The sequence below is a fragment of the Sus scrofa genome, chromosome 4, assembly GCF_000003025.6.
Source record: "Sus scrofa isolate TJ Tabasco breed Duroc chromosome 4, Sscrofa11.1, whole genome shotgun sequence".
NCBI lineage: Eukaryota > Metazoa > Chordata > Mammalia > Artiodactyla > Suidae > Sus > Sus scrofa.
In genome coordinates, this window is record NC_010446.5 from 18763313 (window position 1) to 18789123 (window position 25811).

Below are 25811 nucleotides of genomic sequence, written 5' to 3' on the forward strand. Positions count from 1 at the left end.
GACAAAACAAACAAACAAACAAACAAGAACAACATCCAGGATAATTGCATATACCTTCTCTCTCACTGGCTGGAACTTAAAATGTCATATTTACTTGCATAGATGTAAAGAAATCAAGTCTCTAGCTGAATGGCCATGCACTTGGCTAAAACTCAGGGGAGTCTACTATTAAAAAGAAGCAGTGGCAATGAATTTGGAGGGGGCAATTATCGATCTCTGTAACAACAATCAAAATTATCTTTTCATAACATGGGAGATAAAAGCATTTTCAGGTGGACAAAAACTGAAAATTTACTATCAACAATCTCTCATTAAAGGAACATCTGGAGGATGTGCTTTAGGAAAAATAAAAATGATACCCTGGAGTTCCCGTCGTGGCTCAGTGGTTAACGAATCCAACTGGGAACCATGAGGTGGTGGGTTCGATCCCTGGCCTCGCTCAGTGGGTTAAGCATCCAGTGTTGCCGTGAGCTGTGGTGTAGGTCGCAGACACGGCTCAGATCCTGAGTTGTTGTGGCTCTGGCGCAGGCCAGTGGCTACAGCTCCGATTAGACCCCTAGGCTGGGAACTTCCATATGCCTCGGGTGCAGCCCTAGAAAAAGACAAAAAAAAAAAAAAGATAGCGAATGATATTGTGAGCAAGTAAACAGCAAATATGTAGGCAAGTCTTAACATACATTAATTAATAAAAAGTAATAATGATAAAATGACTAATTTGTGATGTTAAAAAAGTACTAAAATTTAAACAACTTATAAATTATAAAAGGACAGTCCAAGAGAAAATAATTCCAAGAATTTCATGTTGGTTGAAATAAGCATAAAAATCTTCTTTTCAGACTCTGTCAAGCTAAATATGTCTATTAAAAGTTTAGGTTAACTATTAAAAGGATAAACATAAAGAGTAAAATTTCCAAATTAGTGGAGGGGAGTAAAAGGAAATGCAAATAAAAGCAAAAAGCTGAAGAGTCCAAAGGAATAAATAAAACCTCAATCAACCAACACACACAGACACACAGAAGCAAAAGCTGAGGTGACAGATACAGGAATATAAACCTGAATAGGTGAATTGCCACATATAATAGAGAGGACTAAACTCTAAAAAAGACTGTAAAACCAGATTAAAAACAAAATCCTGGCATATGCTCTTTAAAGAGACACATCTATAATATAAAGACACAGAAAGGTTGAAACTAAAAGGATGATGAAAATATACACCAGGAAAATAATCCATAAGAGAGATGCTGACATAGCAAATCACTAGGAAAATAACCATTCTAAATTTTTTGTACGTTATAATACAATTTTGGTATAATACAGAATTACAAACAGAACTGGATAAAAGAGGAGGCGAAAGATAAAGAATTAATGCAGGCAAAGGAGATTCTAAAACACAATTTAGAACTTGATTTACAGAACATTTATATTTGGAATTTTGAACTCCACGATTAGAGACTATTCAGCTAAAGCATACATGGAACATCTGTAAAACTTGACAAAAGGCCACACAACAGATGTTAGAGAATCAACAAATGTCAAAGAATTGGTACTATGCAGACTCTCTTCTGTGATAAAATACCATAAATGAATACATTGATAAGAAAAAGATAAAAATTGCATACACGATTAGAAATTTAAAAAAACACTGCTAAGTAAATCATGGCTGAAAGAAGGGATAAAGACAAATATAAAGGATGATGGCTCACGGTAATATTAAATTTGACTTTAGAATTAAAATTTCCAGACAATATAAATTGCCTCAAACAACAAGCAAGCAAGAGATCTGGAAAAGATGTTTTCGAACCATATCATTAATAAAGGATTAGTGTCTAAAATACATAAAACCACTTACAAATCAGGGAGAAAAAACTGTACAACAAAAACTCAGCAACGTTTATAAACAGGTATTTATATAGCAAGAAATCCAAATGGTTCAGAGACAAATGAAAAATAGCCCAACCTCACTAGCAGGGAGAGAAAGTCCTATTTTAAAGAACAATGACATAGATTTTTACAGGCATCAGATAAGCGAAAGCTCTCACATTTGGCAACATCAACAGCCCTGGTGAGATTCAGGGCAACCTGACCTTTCGTACAGAGTGTGGGGGAGAAGCTATTGCAACAATCACCTTGAAGAGCCATTTGGGTTTTTCTCCATGAAGTTGAAAATGCACCTTCCTTATTCTCCAACAAGTCTGATTCTAAGTGTTCCTGCAAGAAGCACTTAACTCCAGCTTGCAAAGAGACATACAAAGGACGGTCACTGTAAGGATTCCATGGTAGGGGAATACTCCACAGTGATGGGTCGATAAACCCTAGTTTGTATCTTGGAATACCTTTCAGAAGGTGCAACGCATAAACTAAACAATGTGCATTAACCTTGATCAAGTTCAAAGCCATACTTTTGGGTAAAGAAAGCAAGTTGTACAGAGTTGAAAATAAATCTGTTTTTAATTCCCAGCTGAAATACAACTCCTTACGTCTGATTAAAGAGTGAGAAGGTACAAAATACGTCCATACATATTATCGTGTGTATTCTTCACAATACCCATTAAAGGGAGGAGTGCCGTGTAGACATGAGGAAGTGGAGGTTCCTTCATAGTGGTTCCCTAGCTTACCTAGTCTTATGACTTAAATGGAATGCTTTTACTCTTCATTCCACATTTGCTTCTTTGGGATAGAGATTCTTTGTTTAAGAAAAAAAGAGTACTTGGGTTCTATGACCAGAGCTTGAAAGAATGTTCTATGTGCCAGAGATAAAGGAGACACTGCTGGGATATATTCCAGATATATTTAGCAGGTTCTCTTCCTTTTTGTTCAGTTCAGGAAGTGTGGTACTCAAGTGAAGAAAAATTATTTTGGTGGGGCCAACCTAGAGAAAACTTTGATGCTGCAAGCCAGCTTCAGTGAGTGTTCTTCCCCAGAGGATGCTGACTGGACCTGGCCGCCAATGGCAAGCACTGGTCCATGTCTGAATATTTCTCCTGTGAGGTCCAGATTTCTTTATTTGCTCATGCATCTTCTCCTTATTTTCTTTGTGTTTCTGCCTTGATATGTTTGCCATTTCCTAATCACCGACCAGCTATATCATATATAACTTCAAGGAACACTGATCGCTCAGTTAGAAGGTTAAACATAAGTATTGAGACATATTGGGAGTTCCTGTTGTGGCTCAGCAGTAACAATCCCAATTAGTATCCATAAGGATGTGGGTTCGATCCCAGGCCTTGCTCAGTGGGTTAAGGATCCGGTGTTATCGTGAGCTGTGGTATAGGTAGCAGACTCGGCTTGGATCCCGCATTGCCATGGCTGTGGCTGTGGCCGATGGCTACAGCTCTAATTCGAACCCTGGCTTGGAAACTTCCATATGCTGCAGGTGTGGCCCTGAAAAGAACAACAACAACAAAAAAAGACAGAGAGACATTATAAAAGATTCATCACGGTAATTTCAAAGATCCAGAGAGTGCCATTACATACATTTATATATATATATGTGTGTGTGTGTGTGTGTGTGTATATATGTGTATATATATATGTGTGTGTATAATATGTGTGTGTGTATATATATGTGTGTGTATATATATATATATATATTTTTTTTTTTTTTTTGTCTTTTTGCCATTTTCTTTGGCTACTCCCACAGCATATGGAGGTTCCCAGGCTAGGGGTCCAATCGGAGCTGTAGCCACCGGCCTACACCAGAGCCCCAGCAATGCGGGATCTGAGCCACGTCTGCAACCTACACCACAGCTCACCGCAACGCCAGATCCTGAACCCACTAAGCAAGGCCAGGGATTGAACCTGAAACCACATGGTTCTTAGTCGGATTCGTTAACCACTGCGCTACGACGGGAACTCCCTACATACATTTTATATTTTTAAAACTGTTTTCTTCCCTGAAGGGTGTAAGACAGGCTCAAGGTTGTATGATACATCATGGGGAATATAGCCCATACTTAACTATAAATGGAAAGTAAGCTTCAAAATTGTATAAAAAATTTAAATAACTTTAAAAGACCTATTTGCAGAGAAACTTAGACAGCTACCATCTGTGCTATTTTAAATGTTTTCTTTGAGTGGAACACGTTGTAAAATAGGATGATTTTGCAAATTAACAACAAACACCACCTTCATGTTCACGCAGAATTATGCAGTATTTGACCACATGAAAAAAGGCTGTGTTTATTTTTAACATTGATCATACATACATATATGAATCTATATATACATATAATGTTTATTTAAAAAATGTTTTCTTTCTCTCTCTCTCGTTCCCTCTCTCCCTTCTTTCCTCCTTCCTCTCTCTCTCTCTTTCTCTCTCTTCTGTTTTCTGTAGGAATTTCCAGTCAGTATGGACAACTTCACGCTCACATAGAGGATTTTCCCCAGTGATGCTGAAACCCTCCTTTCATAGATCAATGTTGATACAGAGTCGGTAGAGAGCATGTACACAAACCTTCTGAGGACAAGCACATGGCCAGTGTCTGAAACATCCGCACTGCCAATAAACCACAGGACTTCAAAGGAAAGATTCTGAACATACAGCACCAGGAGACACAGTATGGCACAGTAGTTAAGGGCATCATTTATAGGAGCCACGGATTTGAAGAGCAGCTCCTTCTAACTGTGTTCTTCAGAGAAGTGACTTGACCTCTCTGTCCTTCAGGTTACTCATGGGATTATGTGAGCAAGTGTGGTGGGCACATATTATTCAGGCAACAAGTGATAGCTATAAATATTATTAAAGAACATTTAAGCCCAAACTAGGCAAGACTTACTGGTGGGCCTGCTGGTCCCAAAGCTCCTTTATTGATTTCAGAACAGGAGCAGGAATGTGGAAGCTCTGGACAGGTCTCCTCATCTCTCTGAGAAGAAAAAGAAATAGCATAACTGTTAATAAGATGGTCTATACACTTGGCTCAGCGGGTTAAGAATCCAGTGTTATCTCTACTGTGGCTCGGGTCACTGATGTGGCATGGGAATTTCCCTGGCCTGGGAATTCTGCAGGCCAAAAAAAACCATAACAAAAAACCAAAAAAAAAAAAAAAAATGGCTTTAGGGACTTGATACAGACTTCAGGATACTTAAAACAATTCTTAGGCAATCATCAGTCTGGAAAGGCAGAGAATATTCTCTTCTGCCCACAAAATCTTTTCTTTAAAGAAACAATGAATGGGTGTCTAGTGAGACACTGATCATCATCATTATCAAAGGATGCTGATGAAACCAGGATAGGAATCCAGATGAAACAAGCAAAGCAGAAGTGGGTAGAAAAAAAAATCTGGGTACTGTTTAATTCGGTTGGAGAAGTAGGACTCTACGAACTAAAGGTCCTGAAAACTTTCTTTGGGTTACAACATTTTTCCATTTCAAAGGATCAAAGAAAACTTGTTGGAAGAGTCCATCAAAACAACTGCATCTTCACCAAAAACAGAGAAACAAAAACCAATGCTTAAACATATCATCAGTTCCCTGCAACAATCTTACCTACGGCTCACATTCTCTGGCTGGAAATAAGGGAAAAATCACAGTCTCCATCTAAAGCTTTGGGATAGGAGGTCATTTCCTCTTGGAAAACTGTGCTGCCCGGTGACATGACAAAATAGATTATGACTGTCCCGCTGAATGTATCTGAATGAGTTACCGGAATGCAGAGGAAGACAAAGCACCTGCTAAGAGCTTTTGCATGATTTGTGAATATCTCATTTGGAATAGCAGCCAAAGAGGAGTCGGTCCTGGGATAAAAAACCAGGAACTTCAAAGGGTTCATCAGTCCCTTTGGATAGAGAGACTGTGAGCTTCATTTTTTAGTACTTTGGGGGAAAAGCAAAGTTGGAGCTGAAAAGAGCACAGATGATAATTAAATGATCAAGTTGAAAATAATCTCAGTCTCTGCAATATTCACAACAGAACCCCCTACCCCACCCCCCTGCAAATTAGAGCAAAGAGCCTTTGTATGCTTTTCTCTAAAGGCTGGACAACCGTCAAAAGTTACAGGCAAAAGCCGGGCTAAGGTATCTGGCCTGATATCTTGGGCAGCAGGAGTGAAATACAAAAAGTATCCTGAAAGAGCCCCCAAATTCAGCTGACTGCAGCCCTCCTGTGACCGAGATGCCCTCAGTAAAGGTTCTGCCATTGCTGTTGATTGTGTCTCCATCCATGTCTTTCTACCATGGAATTTACCACTTTTAGTGACAGAAATAATAAGGAAAGTCCGTCCCAGGGGACATGGTGATCACATTTTGCTTGACGAAGTGTAGGATTCTGAGTGTTTCCCCTTCCCTTGCCTTGAAGCATCACAGGGTCTCTGGTTCTATTCCTCCCCAGAGTTTAATGGAAACAGTTTTGATGAAAGAAAGAGTAAGTGGCTTCCTTTTCAAGCTTAGTCACGGTGGATTTACTGCCTACAACAGAGGGGATCTGGTGTCAGATCTTACAAAAGCAAATCTTTTAGACTTGATGAGGTCTTCCTTGTGCCCACTTTCCAGGTGGAATTCTTAAGACATGACGCCTCTTTGGCCATAACAGAGGCAACATTTCAGCTCACAGGTCATAAAGATCCTTTAGATATGAATCTGTTTATATGTATACAGGTATAATCCCTATGAATTACACTTGGTATTAATAATGAGAAGAGGTTTGTTTTTCTAGCATCATTGCATAGGTTATATAGATAATGACTGATTCCCAAACTGTGTGGGAAAATGGCCTGGGGCACCACAGCAAATTCACAAGGGCACACTGGGTGTTTAAAAAAATCAAGAGAAATAGTTATATGAAGCACCCCTCCGACTTGGTATGAACGACTAGCTCAAGGTAATGCACAGTTTCAACACTAGATTTTGAAACACTATTTTTTGGTGATGTCATATATTTGCAAATCCGATGTTTCAGCAGTCGCTATGAAGGATAGCAAATACCAGGGGGAAAAAATCAATATGGAAGAAGAAGTGAGGCTGGTGATGTCAGATTAGAGTCTAAGATATGAGAAATTGTGCATTCTCAGTAGATATCCACATCCCATTATAAGTAGTTAGGGTTATTTAAAAATAAAAGAAGTATGTTATTTAAAATTTTTGATGTATATATATTACTTTTTTCTTCCTGGGTTGTTAGGATATAAAGACTTATGAAGATGTTCAGACCTAATGATCTCATACATGGCTCACAGGTGCCATGAAAAAAATTATTGTGACACTGAAGACTTTGTGAACCAGGAAGTTTGGGAACACCTGGACTCTGTGTAGACGGCACTCCATGGAGCTTGTGCAGGTCCCTCTGCGAAGGTCAGTGTGTCCTGTTGATTCCAGACACACCTCCTTAATGTTTTTCTAATTTTCATCATCACCACAATGAATTACCTCTACCTTCGTGTTTGTGAAACATTTCATTTTCTGGGAAAATTAAATATAACTTTCGAAAATTTCATGGAAGAACAGACCAAATAATAAAGGAAGTATTCTTACCAGGCCAGGAAGTTCACAGCATTTGTCTTTATTCGCCCATGAGGTGGAACAAACAATATCAAACATTTGTAACTGGAACTGCAATTTCAAGAGAGAATTGTCATTCAATAAAAAGATCTATAGACACATTGTGTTTGTAATTATAATGATTTCATAGTATATATGACATAACAGAATGCCAATACATTTATAACATAGTATTACAGTGGGTAAATAAAAAAGTTATTCCAACAATGTCAAGCTAATTTTGTTCCTCAAACACACGGTGATGTAAGGTTTTTGTCAGGAATTACTCCATCCAACCATTCAAACTCCCTTATTTATCAAAACTTCCCCCTCCCATCTTTACACCTAAAAACTTAGCACCTCTGTTGAAATCTCGCTGTCCTACCCATAACAGTTACTCCAAGTACCTCTGTAACCCCACAATGCTCCATATGTCTTTTATAGCATATCTCCCACCATATAGTATCATTATTTATATCTTCTTCTTCTTACTGGGAGCTTGTCCAAAGACATAGAACCATTTATGCATCTTTGTGCCCCTTATCATAAATGTGGCGCATAGTAGGTATGCCTGAAGGCTTATTGAATTAATACTGACTTCCATTATTCATATGTACACTTGGCAACTTTTTCTTTAGTGTATACTGCAAGCCAGATACATGTGGACCTTTAGGATATGAAAAGAAACAAAACCAGATCCTGCCTTCAAAGAATTTACAAAGAATAAGAGACAGACATATAAATACTGTTTAGAATGTGGTAGGTGTCATCACGGATCACATAGAGTATTGCTGAGAATCTGTGCTAAGTCTATTTTTGTTTAAGCCATTGATCCTGCCATAAATATTTATTCATTTTTATATTTTTTCCTTTGGCCACACCCGCAGCATGTGGAAGTCCCCAGGCCAGGGATCAAACCCACAGCACTGCAATAACCAGAGCCACAGCAGTGACCACACCAGATCCTTAATCTGCTGAGTCAGCTGCAGACTCCACATCATAAAGATTTAGACACTTATGTTGGCAACAACTTAATGTATATTCTGAAATATTTAGAGACATCTTTACAATAATACTAAGGACTCACACCAGCTTCATGACCAGTCATTTCTAATACTGTATTTCTTCCTGTTTTTTCAAATATTAAAAGTGTCATCAGGAGTTTGGGAATAACAGATGCACACTACTGAATATAAAACAGATAAACATCAAGCACCTCTTTATAGCAGAGAGAACTATAATTTTTTGTAGTAACCCATAATGGAACAGAATCTAAAAAAGAATAGACCTATCTATCTATCTACATATAACTGAATGACTTTGCTATACACCTGACACTAATGCTATGTTACAAGTCAACTATACTTCAATTTAAGAAAAAAAAAAGTGTCATCAATTATAGAGCTAGGAGAAGGATGAAATTCTTTTCAGTTTAAATCTGTAACTTGTCTTCAGCAAGTGGTGTTTTCAGCAGGAGCTAGAAACTCTTGGTGCCTTATTTTCTCTCATCCCTGTCAAGGGTCCCCTGGATGAAATGAGAATAGCCATGTAGATATTATTATTATTATTTTTCGTCTTTTTGCCATTTCTTGGGCCGCTCCCACGGCATATGGAGGTTCCCAGGCTAGGGGTCGAATCAGAGCTGTAGCCACCAGCCTATGCCAGAACCACAGCAATGTGGGATCTGAGCCACGTCTGCGACCTACCCCACAGCTCATGGCATCGCCGGATCCTTAACCCACTGAGGGAGGCCAGGGATCGAACCTGCAACCTCATGGTTCCTAGTCAGATTCGTTAACCACTGCGCCACGACAGGAACTCCAAAAAATTAGGTTTTTAAAATGAAAGCATTTTTAAAGAACATGACTGCTGATTTTCATGAACAGCAATAGCAACAAAAATATTTCAAGGAGCATAGGGTTAGGAGGCCATGGAGCTGGACTGCCTGGGTATAATCCACTCACAAGCTACGTCATTTTAAACAAATTATTTAGTGTGTCGGAGTCTCAACTTTCCTCATCCATAAAATTAGTATAATAATAGTAGCTATTAATTAGTCTAATAATAGCAGCCATAACAATAAAATGAGCTCATAAAGGGAAATATTTAGAACAGTTCCTGGAATACAGTTATAAATAATAAATACTATTTTCATGTAACATGTACAAAAGCCCTTTTATTATTGATCTTCAAAATGTAGAAGTATATAATACAGAGGCCAAAACTAGAATCAAAATGAAAGTGAGGCAGTACTGAGGGCAGAAATATAGCAGAAGTTAAGTGTCCACAATAATCAGATCGATTTAAGGCCTTGGCTGAGAAGAATCTTAGCAAATAACAATAGTAGCAATCATCTGTAGAAAAACTTACTGTGTGCCAAGCACTATCCCAGGGAATTTGCTGATATTTAATCTACAAATCACTACTATGAGGTATGATAATAGTAGTATCAACCCCCTTCTCTAAATTAGGACCTGAGATGAAAAAGCCTAAGTAATTTAAGCACATGATGAAAGCTGAATTCTGGTTAGAACTTGAACAGTACACTCATTTTCTTGTGGTTTATTTGTCAGTGAAAGAACTTGGTTCTAATGTTTAAAATGTAGATACACCAGCCTGACTTTACCGTGCTATTTGTCTGGGGATGTTTATTAAAAGATCCTATTATGACAGCATTAGATAGATTCAGTTATTCTCTAAGTCATTCATCCATTAAGAAACGTTCCACTTCTGAATAGAGCCCTCAGTGTAAGAACATTTTAGTGAATGGAAAGATTTACTTAAAACAAAGCCCTTTCACTAGTCCCAGGACACACCAGCCTTTCCTGAAATTTTTCAAACATTCACCACCCAATCACCTATAACAGTAGAATGTCTCCATACAAAACCTAACTAGACTTCTTCTACCCTATTGAGTGCTTACAAGTCCATTTTATTTATTCAAGAGACTGAATACCTACTAAGTGCTGAAAGAGACTAACACTATCATTTAAAGAATGCTTGTGGGCTGTCTTTTCTTTTTCAAGTTAGATGAAGTCAGCAGCCTTTTTTGTGCGAATACAACAAATTTATTCATAATTGTTTTGCATCCGTAATAGTTTAGATTCCTCAGCCTTTATTTAGGCGACTTCTTTTCCATGGGACATTTCTGGGGATTGATTTTGTAAAATCTGGCTTTCATTCCAGAAGCAATTACACACACATTTATACAAATTATGGAGGAAACATTACAGAGATATGTCCAAAGATCTTATATTTGAGTGTCTAAAAATGCAAGATGATGTGGCTCTAAATAAATCATACTTCAAGCAACTAAGGCAAGAGTCAGCCCCTTTTAACTTCTGCAACTTTTTTTCCTTTGTAACTAACTGAACATTATGAAAAAATATATCTGTGTGCAAAAAAAAAAAAAAAAAAAAGAAACCCTCCCACTTTCACTTTTTATAACCTCTTTCAAGGGAATACTTAGACAATTACAAATGCTCATTTTTCATTACTGGACATTTTTGTCTGGGTGGAGCACAAAAGCCAAGTCATTTGGGGTTCAAATGTTAGCATGAAAATAAGATTAAAGTATTTCCTGGCAGTTGAGTCACTGTGATCTGTGAATGGGAATTAAAATGTACCCCTGGCTCAACCTTCCGCCTGAGACCAGATTTCATTTTTTGAATTTTTCTAGTCTTTTTTTGTTTGTTTGTTTGTTTGTTTTTTGTCTTTTTGTCTTTTTAGGGCTGTGCCTACAGCATATGGAAATTTCCAGGCTAGGGGTCTAATCGGAGCTGTAGCTGTAGCCACCGGCCTACACCACAGCCACAGCAACTTGGGATCCCAGCCGTGTCTGCAACCTACACCATAGCTCACGGCAACGCCAGATCCTTAACCCACGGAGAGAGACCAGGGGTCAAACCCGCAACCTCATGGTTCCCAGTCAGATTCATTAACCATGGAGCCACAACGGGAACTCCCATTTTCTGAATTTTTCTGTCATAACATTTTCAAGCTTATAATTTGAAGTCAACCTGTACTTGAACTTACACAAATATCTAGAAGAGCTCTACACTGCCCCAAAACACAAGAGAAAGAGGCCTAGGGACCTAGACCAACTTCTGCTTTTAACTTAGGGTGTACCTTTTACTGACTTCACCTCGAAACTAAGACTTACTAAATGTTTACCACTTGTCAGCTATTGAACATGGTGTTTTTACTTGCTCTCAGTCCACTTACTGAATATATGGGAAATTATGACGGCACTAATTCAATCAGGAGCAACAGCTGTTGTACTTGGCAGTAATTAGAATGTTGAGGGGTAGACACGTTTGGGGGGAACATTTTGGTCATGTCGATTTCAAGGTTATAATTCAAATAATGGTGAGTATTTGAACTTGCCAGTGTGTAGGCAGGGCACACGGTCACTGTTACAGACCAGATTCCCTCCTCTGCCTTAGTTTCTGCCATAATCGGTCTGACCCAAATGGAGAACAGACTTGTGGTTGACAAAGGCAGGGACTGGGAGTTTGGGGTTAGTAGATACAAACTTACATTTAGAATGCATAAGCAATGAGGTCCAATGGTATAGCACAGGAAACTATATCTAGTCTCTTGGGATAGACCATGATGTAAGATAATATAAGAAAGGGAATGTATATATGTGTGTGTGTGTGTGAGAATATATATATATTCTTCTGGTCACTTTGGTGTACAGAAGAAACTGGTATAACATTGTAAATCAACTGTACCTTAATAAATTTAAAGAAAGATTTAAAAAAATCAGTATGACCCAGTGGAAGAGAGCTCAGAATGGAAAGCAGGCAACCATACTCAGTCCAAACAGAGTCTCATAACTCACTTTCTTCACTTCTGAAAGGGGGTCCATCCCTAATTTCTTCAAGTCTCAGTTTCTGCTTGTCTAAAATGAGGATAATATAAGTATCTCTTCCTAGGAGGACTGAATAAAATAATCTCAGAAAGGTACACACTGCCTAGTCTATAGAAGGCATGCAATAAATATTAGTCACTATCATCATTTTAGGGATTAAAAGTACAATTCATGTGAAAACAATCATTTTCTTGCTATTTAAAAACATTTGTTTCTATAGGATCATTAACTAGTTTACTGTTGATCCCTAGTGAAAGGTTTAACTCACTGAATAAAATTACTGATAACTCCGTAACATAACTTGTGTCAGTCTTTATTTATACAACAAAGGGCTAAACAAATGTCAACTAGATAATCATCAAAGTGTTAGATTTGAAAAGGTGGAAAAAAGATACTAAGGAACAGGACCTATGCCAGAATTTCAAAATTTTTCTAGAATCATCTCTGACCAGCATTATGTCATTGGCTATCAAAAAAAAAAAAAAAAAAAAAAAAAAGTAGAAGAAACTTAGGAGAAAGAAGATTGGAAAGGAGAAGCATAGTTACTAAATTAATTCTCACGGGTGTTTTGACAGCTAAGTTAAGCCTGCTTATTAATTTGCCCCACTTGGGATTTTTGCTGGTTGTAAAATTTTGCATTTCTGAATGTAAGTCATTTTTATTGCAGATATAAGTGATTTCAATACAGCAGTTACTGTATCCCTAAATCCATTAATCTCTCCTCTACTCAACTTTGCTTTTAATAGACCATAGTCTTTTTAGACTGAAAATTCAGAGGTTTTCCATCACCTGGCATTTTTTGGAATCACTGCTAAATTTTCCAGGGAATGCTGAACTATACACCACACATCTTTCTTATATGATAATTACTCCTCCGAGAATAACCCCAAACATGTACATTATGCATTCATTCCCTTTTGCTGGGTATTAAAGTACCTATGAATATCAAGATTATTTTCACCATCTGTGATTTCTAAATTGGAAGCTGAAGACGGCAGCTTCTCTCTTGCTTTGTATTGAAACAAGTAATAACCCAAAAGAGCAAGTGAGTTTTCAATCACATTCTTGAGATCTAATCTAATAGCATCCATTTCAACATAATCAAATTCCTCAATAAGTGGGTAGACTGAAAATCTATTTAGTAATCCTTTGTAGACTTCTGGATTCTAACAAAAGCCACAACTTTTTTCCTACTAGCCTTACAAAGAACTCTTTAATTACTGACTTCTATAAATTCCCCTTTGTCCTTTACTGGGTGGAAGTTACCATAGAGGGTGCTCTGTTTAATTGCTTTTCTTTCATGTTCAATAGGAAAGATTTATTACCGGTAGGCCTGAAATCTATGGTCATTTTTGCTTTCAGAAATAAATTCTTTAGTATTTAATTGGTCATTATTTGAGTAAAATTACTATATACAGTGCAATTTGAAACACAATTATTGTAACTGTAATGATAAAAGTGTAGTTGTAAAATAAATTCTAATTAGCATGATATATATTAGTGGACTGTTGTCAATACCATATGTGGAATATGATATATATGAAACCCTTTTGAAAAGACATGATGCCTGTGAAATCAGATTGTTATGATCATTATACAACTACAGATGTGATAAATTCATTTGAGTAATAAAAAATGATGCAATTCAAATAGACGACTTTCTGTTTAATTTCTATTGAGTATTTTTTGAGAACTTAGTCTATTCATATGAATATATTAGATACTGTGATGTAGGGTTGAAGAAGGTGATTGCAAATAAAGACCATAACATGCTTTCTATTTCAAGGGATTTATACTCCGGCTAGAGAGGTGAAATGCAGATAGATGAAAGAGCGAGAAGAAATATATATCTACAAATAATCAAGTTTTAAGCAAGTACTAGAGGTTTAGAAAAGGCGAGATGAAAAAGTGTTGTTGACATCCTTCAATAATAACAGCTGCCTTTCATTGAATGCCTACTAAATATCAGAGATTTTATGTATAAAATTAAAGAATAACAATAGCACTAAAATGATATGGGCCATAAGCTCATACACCTGGATGCGTGTTTCTCTTTCTTAGAGTGTTCATTCATCCATCTGAGCATCCCTCTACATACATCCACTTATCCATACAAGGTATTCTTAGTTTGCCATTTCTAGAGCCTTATAAATTCTGGAGTGTATGGAACATATAAAAGTATGTTCCATGAAGCAGATGGTAGTATGTTTCTTAGCCTGAAATACCACACATTAAGAGGCGATAACTTCTCAATATAATAAACATTCTTAAAAGTCTCTTACCACAACTGAAAACAAAAGAGCCTCCCATAGCTGTCATATTCTCTCTTTCCAATAAGCTAATCCACAGTTCTCCAAAGGAAAGTAGAAACAAAAGGGCTTTTAAAGATATGTCAAAGCTAGATATTAAACTAATTAGCACAGTCTATCAAGATCTGAAAGCATCAATGTTCCCCTACTGTACACAAGGATTTTATTTCCATTATTACCACAAAGAAAAATGCTATGAAATTGCAAAGTGTCCCAAAGTAAGTTCCTTTACCACTCTGGGACTGCTTTCTGGTGTATAAAGTAAACAGATTATGCTAGAGAGCAGGGGAATTAGAACTGTGTTCCCTGAAGCTCGCTTAGGGACCACCAGAGGGTGGGGACACAAGCTACCCTCTTCTGCTCAATCAACATGAGTGTGTTTTCATCATATTCATCATTTATTTGATATACTAGAAGATTTCATTTGTATTAAGTGATTTCAGCTTTGAAAGACTTTGAGCTCCACCAGGTCCTTATAAAATCCCATAGAGCTAGCTAGTTCTATAGACCTATGAAAGCATAAGACAAGAATAGCAAGTCACAATTAATTTGATTATTCTGTTGCACAGAAGAGAAATGTTGATCTGAATACTGGGGATTGCTTAAAGAATAAAATTCCTTCCAGGCTAATAGGTTCTAATTATAGAATGACTCAAATTTCACAATGTTGCTAATTAGCTGTGAATGTGTGGTGTTAAAACAAAAGCTTGTGTACACTACTCTTTTTTGTGGGTAGTGACTGAAGGGAATGTGATTTCTTTGCCAATTTGAAGTCTCCTAGTCTTATATTCCACATTGTATAATGAAAAATATACTTTAGGATGATTTTTTATTTAAATAACCATTAATGATTAAAGGATAAACTTTACATTGGCAACAGCAAAAATATAGTTTTAAAATGCCCAAATCTAACCCAATCTATCTCTTCAAAACCACTATGAGGTACCACTTGACACCAGCCAGAATGGCCATCATCAAGACAATAAATGCTGGAAAGGGTGTGGAGAAAAGGGAACCCTATTACACTGTTAGTGGGAATGTAAATTGGTGCAACCATTGTGGAAACGGTATGGAGATTCCTCAGAAAACTAAAAATAGAATTCCCATTTGATCCAGCAATCCCACTTCTGGGCATCTATCCAGAGAAAACCATGACTCGAAAAGATACATGTTCATTGTGTTTCATTGCAGTGTTCGTTGCAGCACTATATACAATAGTCAAGACACAGAAACAACTTAAATGTCCATCAACAGAGGAGTGGATAAAGCCAATGTGGTACATATACACAATGGAATATTGCCCAGCCATTAAAAGGAAAGAAATAAATTTGCAGCAACATGGATGGACCTAGAAATTACCATGCTAAGTGAAGTCAGTCAGATGCTGAGACACCAACATCAAATGCTATCACTTACATGTGGAATCTAAAAATAGGACACAATGAACTTCTTTGCAGAACAGATACTGACTCACAGACTTTGAAAAACTTAGGGTTTCCAAATGAGACAGGTTGGGAGGTGGGGGGATGCACTGGGAGTTTGGGTTGGAAATGCTATAAAATTTGGTTGTGATGATCATTGTACAACTATAAATGTAATCAAGTAATAAAAAAATGCTAAATAAATAAATAACCCAATCTATCTAATCCTGTATATAATAATCACGTTTTGTACAGATTTATATCTGCTTCTATAAATGAAGTTCATTTACAGTTTGATTCTCATTAACAATATTTTATGTGAATTTTCAAATATGAATATTTTTCTATTCAAAATTTAAAATGCATTTAGAAAGTATAGTAGCCTAATTCCTGGAACATCCTCCTTGTAACATAGCAGAAGCATATACCAAGAGCTTTGAATGTTCATGTTTTAATTCATTTGAAGAGGCCATTTATCTCTTTATCTATCCATTCATCAATCTATCATTCATCCATCCCTCCATCCATACATCACTTTACCAGACATCCCCCCACCCCTGAAAATAGATAATTATATTTTAAGAGGATTTTTTTTTCTTCAACAATAATACAGCTTCACTTATTTATCCACTTACTGGTGCAGAGTTTCCATTTGGTCCTCTTGATCTAACCATTCTCCCTAGGACTTCTACACCATCTGATGTGATATTAGACGATGCGTTTATTGCCTTCTCACCCACTTCCTTGCAGTCAATAACCACTTTGGCCATAGTCTTGCTGACAATAATGTGTAGCTGATAAAAGTAAAGATGTTTTAGAAGCAGGAAAAAATAGTAACCAAATTCACATAATTTCATGATTCATCACCAAAACAGTATGAAAGAGAAGAGAAGGAATTCTGTCACTAGGCATTTTGCTTAAGGAGAAATATTCTTTCTTTTCTTTTCTTTTCTTTTTTTTCTTAACTACTTCCATGATTGTCCTGCATTTAGGTACCATCTCTATTTTTATTTCGTTAATACTTTTCTTTAAAATGACTGGAAAAGGATTTACTTTTTAAAAATCTAGCCTTTCTCTAAAGCCATAACATCTTGAAATCATAGGATTGCTGTTATGTCTTTTCTGAATGCAGGTTAAACATGAAAATATTGTTTTAAACGCTGGTGGATTTACCAGGAAAAAAAAAAATCTGGAGTTCCTGTCATGGCTTGGTGGAAACAAATTTGACTAGTGGCCATGAGGTTGCAGGTTTGATCCCTGGCTTGCTCAGTGGGTTAAGGATCCGGCGTTGCCACAAGCTGTGGTGTAGGTTGCAGACATGGCTAGGATCTGACATTGCTGTGGCTGTGGCATAGGTTGGCAGCTACAGCTCTGATTGGATCCCTAGCCTGGGAACTTCCATAGGCTGCTCATGAGGCCCATTAAAACAAACAAACAAACAAAAAACTAAGGTACCACTAGTGGTTGGAAAATCTCACTTTGATAATATTTATTTAATTTAAAATGAGGAGAGGAGATCTAGGATCTAAAAGAGAAGAAAGGATGCTTTCTGGTGACTCCAGGCCCAAAGGAATGAAAGCCCTTTGGTTTAATGTATGATGTAATTTCCTTCAAACTGTAATCTCTAGAATCTGGAGATCCATGATAATATATGCAGGAGTCTACATATTCTCTGTGAGGATTTGTAAAAAAATTTGTGTTGTCATGTAGATGACAGTCAATGGACCGTATACGCTAGATGAACCTCATTGTAAGCTCTACCATGATATTTCAGGGCTTATAAATGCATTTCAATTTACAATGATGCTTGCCTCTTGCGTACTACTTGCTGTGGCAGTCTCCTTGTTTCGTGAGCTGAAAGAGTGGGAATTAATAGGCAAATAATGATTTCATATGAAGTGAAAGCCAGAAAATTTTACCAACAGCTGCATGGGAAAGGTATCATGGTAGTTCAAAGAGAAGAAGTATAGGGAATGTAAATCATGGTTATAAGAGAGTTACAACAGCTAGCACTGTTGCATGGTGAGCAGAGGTTGAATGTCAGTCTTTCATATTAAAATAGTGTTGCTTTTAATTTTATCAGTTTTATTAAACTTTATTTCATCGCTGCATAGGAAGCATAAAAGCATAAAAATTTAGATCAATATATATATATATTTTAAGGCCACATGTGCAGCATAGGGAAGTTCCCGGGCTAGGGGTCAAATCAGCTGGAGCTACAGCTGCCGGCCTAGCTGACACTGTATCCAAGCCACATCTGCAACCTACACTGCAGCTTGAGGCAACACCAGATCCTTAACCCACTGAGTGAGGCCAGGGATCGAACCTGCATCCTCATGGACACTGTGTCGGGTTCTTAACCTGCTGAGCCACAACAGTAACTCCTAGATCATTTTTTTACTGAGTGTTTTATTTAAGTCACATCATGATTAAAATAATTTAAGTCAACACTGGCGGCTCTTGAAAATTCTTTTTCCTACAAAAATGACTTAACCATTACCTAATAAGAGAAACAGTGCAAAGTAAATCCCCCAGATTACTTGCTTCACCTCTTTTATTATACGTTAGAAGGGTTTAATTTGAATGAGGTGTGTTTTTGAGCCTTAGAATACCTTTCGTTATTATAAATTTTAGACATTTTCATGTTGGATGCTAGACAACCTAACATATAATATCCATGCTTTACGAACGATTAACCTGTGGGGAGATTATGCATATGTTAAAAAAAAACAAAAAAACTTTTGCTTTGTAAAAGGAGAATTTGAGAAGTTTTTATAAACTATTGTGTTTCATTTATATAATTATTAACTTTTTGGAAGTGACCTTGGGGCCACACTGCATATCCAAAGTATAAAAAGTAAAGTTAACTGAAAATCAATGAGAAATCAAAGTGATTTTGGTTTTGGTTTTGTGGGGGGTTTTTTGTTGTTGTTTTGGTTTGGTTTGGTTTGGTTTGGTTTTTTTATGGCTGCAACTGTAGCATATGTTAGTTCCCAGGCCAGGAGTTGAATTTGAGCTACAGTTGCCAGACTACACCACAGCCACAGCAACATGGGATTCCAAGCTGCATCTGCAACCTATATGCCACAGCTCTGCAGCAATGCTGAATCCTTAACCCACTGACCAAGGCCAGGGATCAAACCCACATCCCCACAGAGACAACACTGGGTTCTTAACCCACTGAGCCACAAAGGAACTCCAAGTAAAGTATTTTTTTACTTATAAGTTTATAAGCAAATCAAATTTGATCTCTGTAAGTTGAATTTGAATCAAGATTTTCCATTAACAGATTTATTAATATAAAGTAGTTCGCTACATGATAAGCCTGCACTTTTTTTTTTTTTTTTTTTTTGACTGTTTGGCTTTGCTAACACTTAAAAATGGAAGAAGGTTTTTTTTCACACAGCTTAAAAAAACTTGAAGGGTTATAAATCTGAAACCAATTTTAAATGAATCTTATTTATAGGTTTTTGAGCTCTTCTGTTAACGTAAGTAAAGCTTAACATTTACCTAAGATTCACAAAGGAGTCTCTGGAATGAGAGTTACAAGTTCATGCCCATATCAAAGGCTAAGATGGCAATGTTCAAAAAAAAAAACCAAACTAATAAAATCTCCCATGCTTTTCATTTCCCTTGTACTATTTCTTGACTACTTTGTAATTAATTCTGCCTAACCAAAAAAAGAAAAATGTCTAGAAGTTGGTAAATAAATGACAACAATTCCAAAGAAATACTAAAGAGATTATTTTGAACCATGACCTAATAAATCACTAGCAGCTCATGTGTTTTTAAGATGCCTTGTACTTCTGGTTGCATAGTCCTATTAAACCAAAAAAAAAAAAAAATTACGCAAATTTTCCTATGCAAAAAAGGGTAATCATTTTGTTATGCAATTGTTCTTATGCAGTTATAGTATTAAAAACCCCAGAAAGCAGCAGCATGTGTAAATTTGATAGATCTGACTACACTCTATGTCAGGAGACAGAAGTCAAGGTGAAGACTGCTGTACAACAACCCTTCCCTTCCTCTGATGGGACAAGAAGGGCCTGGACAAGAGGCAAGGCTTTTTACAGCACCATCCAGCAAATGCTCTGCTCTCCTGGCAGTCTTGGCATTGCATTCCTTAACAGCCCAGAGATCAATGGCATTATTTACCAAACACAGAAGAAAGAGTAAATTTTGGAAGTCTGTCTGTCTCCTCCAGGGATCACCAAAACGAAGTTTGTCCGAGATGTGAAATGTGAAGGACCAGAGTTCTATCACAAGGGCCAGGTGAAAATATGAATACCGAAAGGCAGGTTTTACAAAATTATTTCTCAGGGTAACTTATATGATGCCAAGGATGGGTAGTTTGTAATAATATACATAAGTCTCAGGGCAATCCATTTTCATATTTAACAGGATTTGGCTGCTGGCACTTTATGTCTATTGGTGGCCAAGTAGACCAGCAACCCTTCCTGTATCACATACAATGTAGTGAATTAACAACTATCCCCTTAATAATACAGGTCCCTCTTCTACATGGAACCTGGACCACTTCTACTGTAGGGAACCCAAATTTGCCACCCCAAAATGTCTCTTTGGTATGAAAATGATTTCGACCTGAAAACAACCAAGGTCCAAAGATGCAGGAAGAAACTTTGACCTTTCTTCTAACTGCCTAAAAGAATTGAGACAGAGGGCCCGTTCCTGGAACCAAGCTATCACCAGAAATAGCTACAAAGACTATGGCCTGGATATGGTGGGGGGAAACCTAGGCAGAGCCTAAAGGGTCAAGTACATTCTGTGCCCCATGGTCTCTGCATGGCTCAACAAATATTTATTTACCAAATAGTAGCTTTTCCATCTCCATGTAAATTGCCTTCCTCCCCTTTGAAGTCCCACACCACCACCCTCAACATCCTCTTGTCTTTAGCTGAAGGTGGTATTTAAGGTGAAAGTTTCAATTACCTTGGTGAGTTACTCAGCGTTCTTGGGTCTCTCCTATGTACACGTGTTATTAAACTTGGGCTTGAGTTTCTCCCATCAGTCGGTCTCATATCAATTTCATTCTTAGACCAGCCACAAGGCCCTTGACGGACAGAGGAAAATGTCTCCCTCCTGACACTACTAATGTCTCCAGGGATCCTTGATAAAATGTACATTTTAGGGTCCTGCCCCAGAACTATCAAATCAGAATCTCTGGACATTGTCATCAAGCCTGCAGGTAATTCTTATTCCAGTGGAAATATGAGATCCAAAGCTCCATGGACTGCTTTGGTTTTGGTTTTGGTTTTACATCTCTCTGTTGCTTTTCCAACAGCAAATAGAATAGAATAAAGAATATATGTATACAAGGCCTTACCTTATGAAAGCTTCCATAGAAAATTTTCCTAATTTCAGGTCCTTCAAAAGTAACAGTTTGAAAATCCCCACTGTAGTCATAGTTGAAATATGTTAGGGTTTTCCCACCATCTATTCAAACAAAGGAAAATAAAAACGTTTTACAAAGTATGAAAATGGGTAATTTTTCTAAGCGTCAACGGCAAGACTGAAAATGATGTAACTTTGTTGTGAGGCTCTTTTTAGGACAAAGTGATGAGTAGGTAAGGACATGATCTATAGCCCTCGGGTCCCCCCAGGCTTTCAATTGGCCAGATTAACTGACCCAGCCCTGTAGAGATGAGGCTGAGGCAAGGACCCTCCATATATTCCTCCTCTGTACTTCCTCCCTTGCCTAGACTCTCATTCCTGCCCCCTTTTGGGGGATGGTCATGCGAAGTTGGAAGCAGAGGCAGACGAAAAGGAAGAATGAAGTGAATTAAGAAATGAAATTAATCTTAAGAAATAAAAAACAGACCCTTTACCTTATTAACCACTGGAGCAACCAATTTTCCCAGGACATGTAATTTACATCACCCCAAATTAGTGATACTTCAACATGTCTTTTATTATGAACAAACAAATAAACGTACTTTTGAGAATTTATGTTACCAGGAATATTTTATCGCCAAAAAAAAAAAAAGGAATATTTTTGCACTCATTCATTCCTAGGTTACAATTTAATTTTTCATCCTGCTTTCAAAAGGAGTGAGGAAGTTGTAATCATTTCAAGAGATTTCTTTGTTTTCAGGTCCTGGGTGTATATATAGAGTTAGCAATTTACACCTTATTAATCTAAAGCTTTCTCTTAGATTTAAAGGGAAAGATTTACATCTAAAGATTCCTCTTAGTTTCAATACCAGTGCAAAAGACTTTCACATTATTTAGCTGTTGATTCATTTCCACGTATTGAAAAGTCCTTTAACAAACACTAGTTGGAAATAAGCTTAAAATACTTTCCTTATCCAAATGTTTGCATTAGTATCTAACAATAGGCACCAACTTTGGGTTTCCAGCTTGACAGGAATCCTAAACTAAAAATATATTCAGAAAACTCAGAATGTTAACCAAAACCTTGCTTCTCTTAAGTGATTATCATTTGTGACATTCAAGAGAAAAGGTCAAGACATTTTCTTTATTGTTTCCTCCTCAACTTTCCAACCTCCAAACAACAGAAGGTCTCATTCTTCAGAACGCATCTCTCTTCTTTCCAGACTCACTGTCTAGATGCTCTCATCCAATATTAGGGCTTATGAATCACATACATACAACATTTAAATTTATACTTCCCTCCTAGAATTCTTTCCAAATATTCTCCTGCCACTTGATATTTTGGAGGGATATGAAAGAGGCATTGCAATATTGTGATTTCTAAGAAATACATATTTGTTATTCAAATGACCAAAACATTTCTCATATATACTTGGTCTTTGTTATGGGTCCTGGCTCACAGCTCCTAAGACCCTTGGAATTTCCTGTGGTAAGAGCCATAAATGTGCCTTTGTTATGTTAATAAGGTGGCTTTTGTAAAGCCCTGTGGGTAGCCTAAGGAAGAAGGCTGGTTGCCTAGAGAACCAATCATGTGATGAGAGGGCTAGAACTTTCAGGGTCCCTTCTCCAATGGCTAGGGAGGAGAGAGGAATTGGAGATAGAGTTCAATTGTCAATATGGCCAGTGACTTGGTCAGTCATTCCTATGCCATGAAGCCTTCATAAAAATCCGAAAGGACAAGGTTCAGAGGGCTCCTGGGGCCAGCGACTACATGGAGGTGCTGGGACAGTGGTGCACCTGCAGAGGGTATGGAAGCCCTGAGTCGCTACTCCATGCCTGCTCTAGGCCTCTCCTCCTTCTGCCTGTTCCTGAGTTGTATCCTTTTACAATAACCTGGCAATCTAGAAAGCAAAATGCTTCTCTGAGGTCTGTGAGCCACTCCAGCAAATTTGGTGAACCAGAAGAGGAAATTTGTGGGAATCTCTGACGTTGGTCAGACATCCAGGTAATGAGTTCCCATTATGGCACAATGGAATCGATAATGTCTCTGCAGCACCCGGACACAGGTTCAATCCCTAGCACAGCACATGGAGTTAAAGGATCTGGCACTGCCACAGCTGGGGCATAGGTTGCAACTGCCGCTCAGATCTGATCCCTGGCCCTGACCTGGGAACTCCATATGCCTTAGGGCATCCAAAGGAAAAAAAAAAAAAAATCCAGGTTATATCCTGAGTTGGAGGGGTTGTTGGAACCTCTAGTTTGTAGCCCCGGTAACAGGCTGAGCTTGCCACTGATGGCTGAAAAGGAGAAGGAGGGGGGCAGTCTTGTAGGAATGAACATTCAACCTGTAGAATCCGACACTACCTCTGGGCAAACAGTGTCAGATTTGAGTTGAATTCTTAGACACCCTGCTGGTGTCCAAGAATTGCTTGGTGTTGTAAGGGCAGCTTGTCCTCCACCCTCTACCTCCAACATATATGTTGGAATCAGGCCCAGGAACCCAAAAGAGGCATCTTATATTTACTATATCCAAGCACAGGAAGTGACTTCTGATCCCATCCCTCCCACTGATCCCACCCCCATTAACCCTGCTCTTTTCCCACAGTTTCCCCATTTCAGGAATTTTCTGTCTCCATCGGGCTCACTACCAAATCCCGAGCCTGGTGCCAGCACATAGTAAGAACTCCAGGAATATTTGTTGAAAGAAAATAGATAAACAAATAAATCAACTACTACATAGTTCAATGTTAGTATTCGTGAATGGCTTAAAATAAGTGAGTTACTCCACCATACACACTAAACAGGCAAGATGGCACGTCACATACATTACTCATACATGTGTGTGCAAGTGTTTTACAAATACATATACTTACTATCTAAAATGACTCCAACCAATGGGTCCGAATTTTTATTTAAAATCTCCCAAAGAGCAAAGGGCTCCTCTGGAGTATCAGGAAGAACGCGGAAGAGAAAACTGATTGTGTAGTCAGAGGGCAATCCTTCTGGATGTAAATATCTGAAAATGGAAAGAAAAAGGTATATTTTATTGTATCCCTCTTGCAGAAGTTAGTTATATGATTATAAAAGCAAACACACTTTCATTACCCAAGATGTGAAAAAGAAGAAAATAACAGATTACCATTAATCCCATTCAAAAGTGATCACTGTTTTGGTGCATTTCTCTCCGTTTTTTTTTTTTTTTTTTTTTTTTTTGTCTTTTCAGGGGTCCAATCGGAGCTGCAGCCGCTGGTCTATGCCACAGCCACAGCAATGCCAGATCTGAGCCTCGTCTGCCGACCTACACCACAGCTCATGGCAACACCAGATCCTTAACCCACTGAGCGAGGCCAGGATGGAACCCACATCCTCATGGATACTAGCTGGGTTTGTTAACCACTGAGCCACGACGGGAACTCATCCTTCCCTCCAGTCTTTAAAGGATGTGAAACCACGTACCAGACCCTAAATCTTTGTGTTTTAAAGTAAAAAGCCTTTCCTTTAGCCTCCCAGGCCTCCCTTCAGTCTCAAAAATCTGACTCAAGAGTTGATGATTAGGAAATATTGTTACAGCTAAAAACTAATTAAAACAATCTCCATTATGTTATGTCCTGCCTTGACCCGCTAACTTATTACTAATGTTTACTTTCTGGTTAGGTTATGTTGCACCGAAGTGTCTGGCTTTTCCCAAATAATCTCTTCCTTGCGTAGTTGCTTTCTTTTACTAATGGTGACTTTCCAGTTAAAGTTACATCGAACCTCGTGTTTTCTTTTGTAATTGAAACCCTCCTTAACGCCCCTTCCCTGTAAGCAGTCTTCATTCCAGAGAGAAGGGCAAGGAATGATAACCTCGAGGACAACCAGAAACCATGACCAGACCCCCTGACGCCAGCCTGGACGACTCTGAAATGATCTACGGGTGAAGAATAATACAGGTACCTTTTTTTTTTTTTTTTTTTTTTTTCCCACAATGGGAACTCCCCAATCACAGTTGTGTGTGTGTGTGTGTGTGTGTGTGTGTGTGTGTGTGTGTGTGTGTGTGTGTCTTTTTTTGCTATTTCTTGGGCCGCTCCTGCGGCATATGGAGGTTCCCAGGCCAGGGGTCCAATCAGAGCTGTAGCCACCGGCCTGCGCCAGAGCCACAGCAATGCGGGATCCGAGCCACGTCTGCAACCTGCACCACAGCTCACGGCAACGCCAGATCATCAACCCACTGAGCAAGGGCAGGGACCGAACCTGCAACCTCATGGTTCCCAGTCGGATTTGTTAACCACTGTGCCACGACGGGAACTCCAAAATTCTTTTTTTTTTTGTCTTTTTGCCATTTCTTGGGCCACTTCTGCGGCACATGGAGCTACCCAGGCTAGGAGTCGAATCGGAGCTGTAG

At 38.1% G+C, this 25811-nt stretch overlaps 1 protein-coding gene across 4 annotated transcripts in view; it reads right to left on the reverse strand.

The window, feature by feature from the left end:
- COL14A1 (collagen type XIV alpha 1 chain) overlaps nucleotides 1–25811 on the reverse strand; it is a 234915-nt gene that overhangs the window by 73116 nt on the left and 135988 nt on the right. For all 4 annotated transcript variants that reach the window (XM_013996512.2, XM_005662880.3, XM_021090550.1 and 1 more), the window contains exons 32-36: nucleotides 24301–24443; nucleotides 21420–21529; nucleotides 16711–16869; nucleotides 7464–7541; nucleotides 4776–4862 (exon numbers count right to left, since the gene is read on the reverse strand). In XM_013996512.2, coding sequence (XP_013851966.1) covers nucleotides 4776–4862; nucleotides 7464–7541; nucleotides 16711–16869; nucleotides 21420–21529; nucleotides 24301–24443 — 577 coding nt within the window. The remainder of the gene's footprint in view (nucleotides 1–4775; nucleotides 4863–7463; nucleotides 7542–16710; nucleotides 16870–21419; nucleotides 21530–24300; nucleotides 24444–25811) is intronic.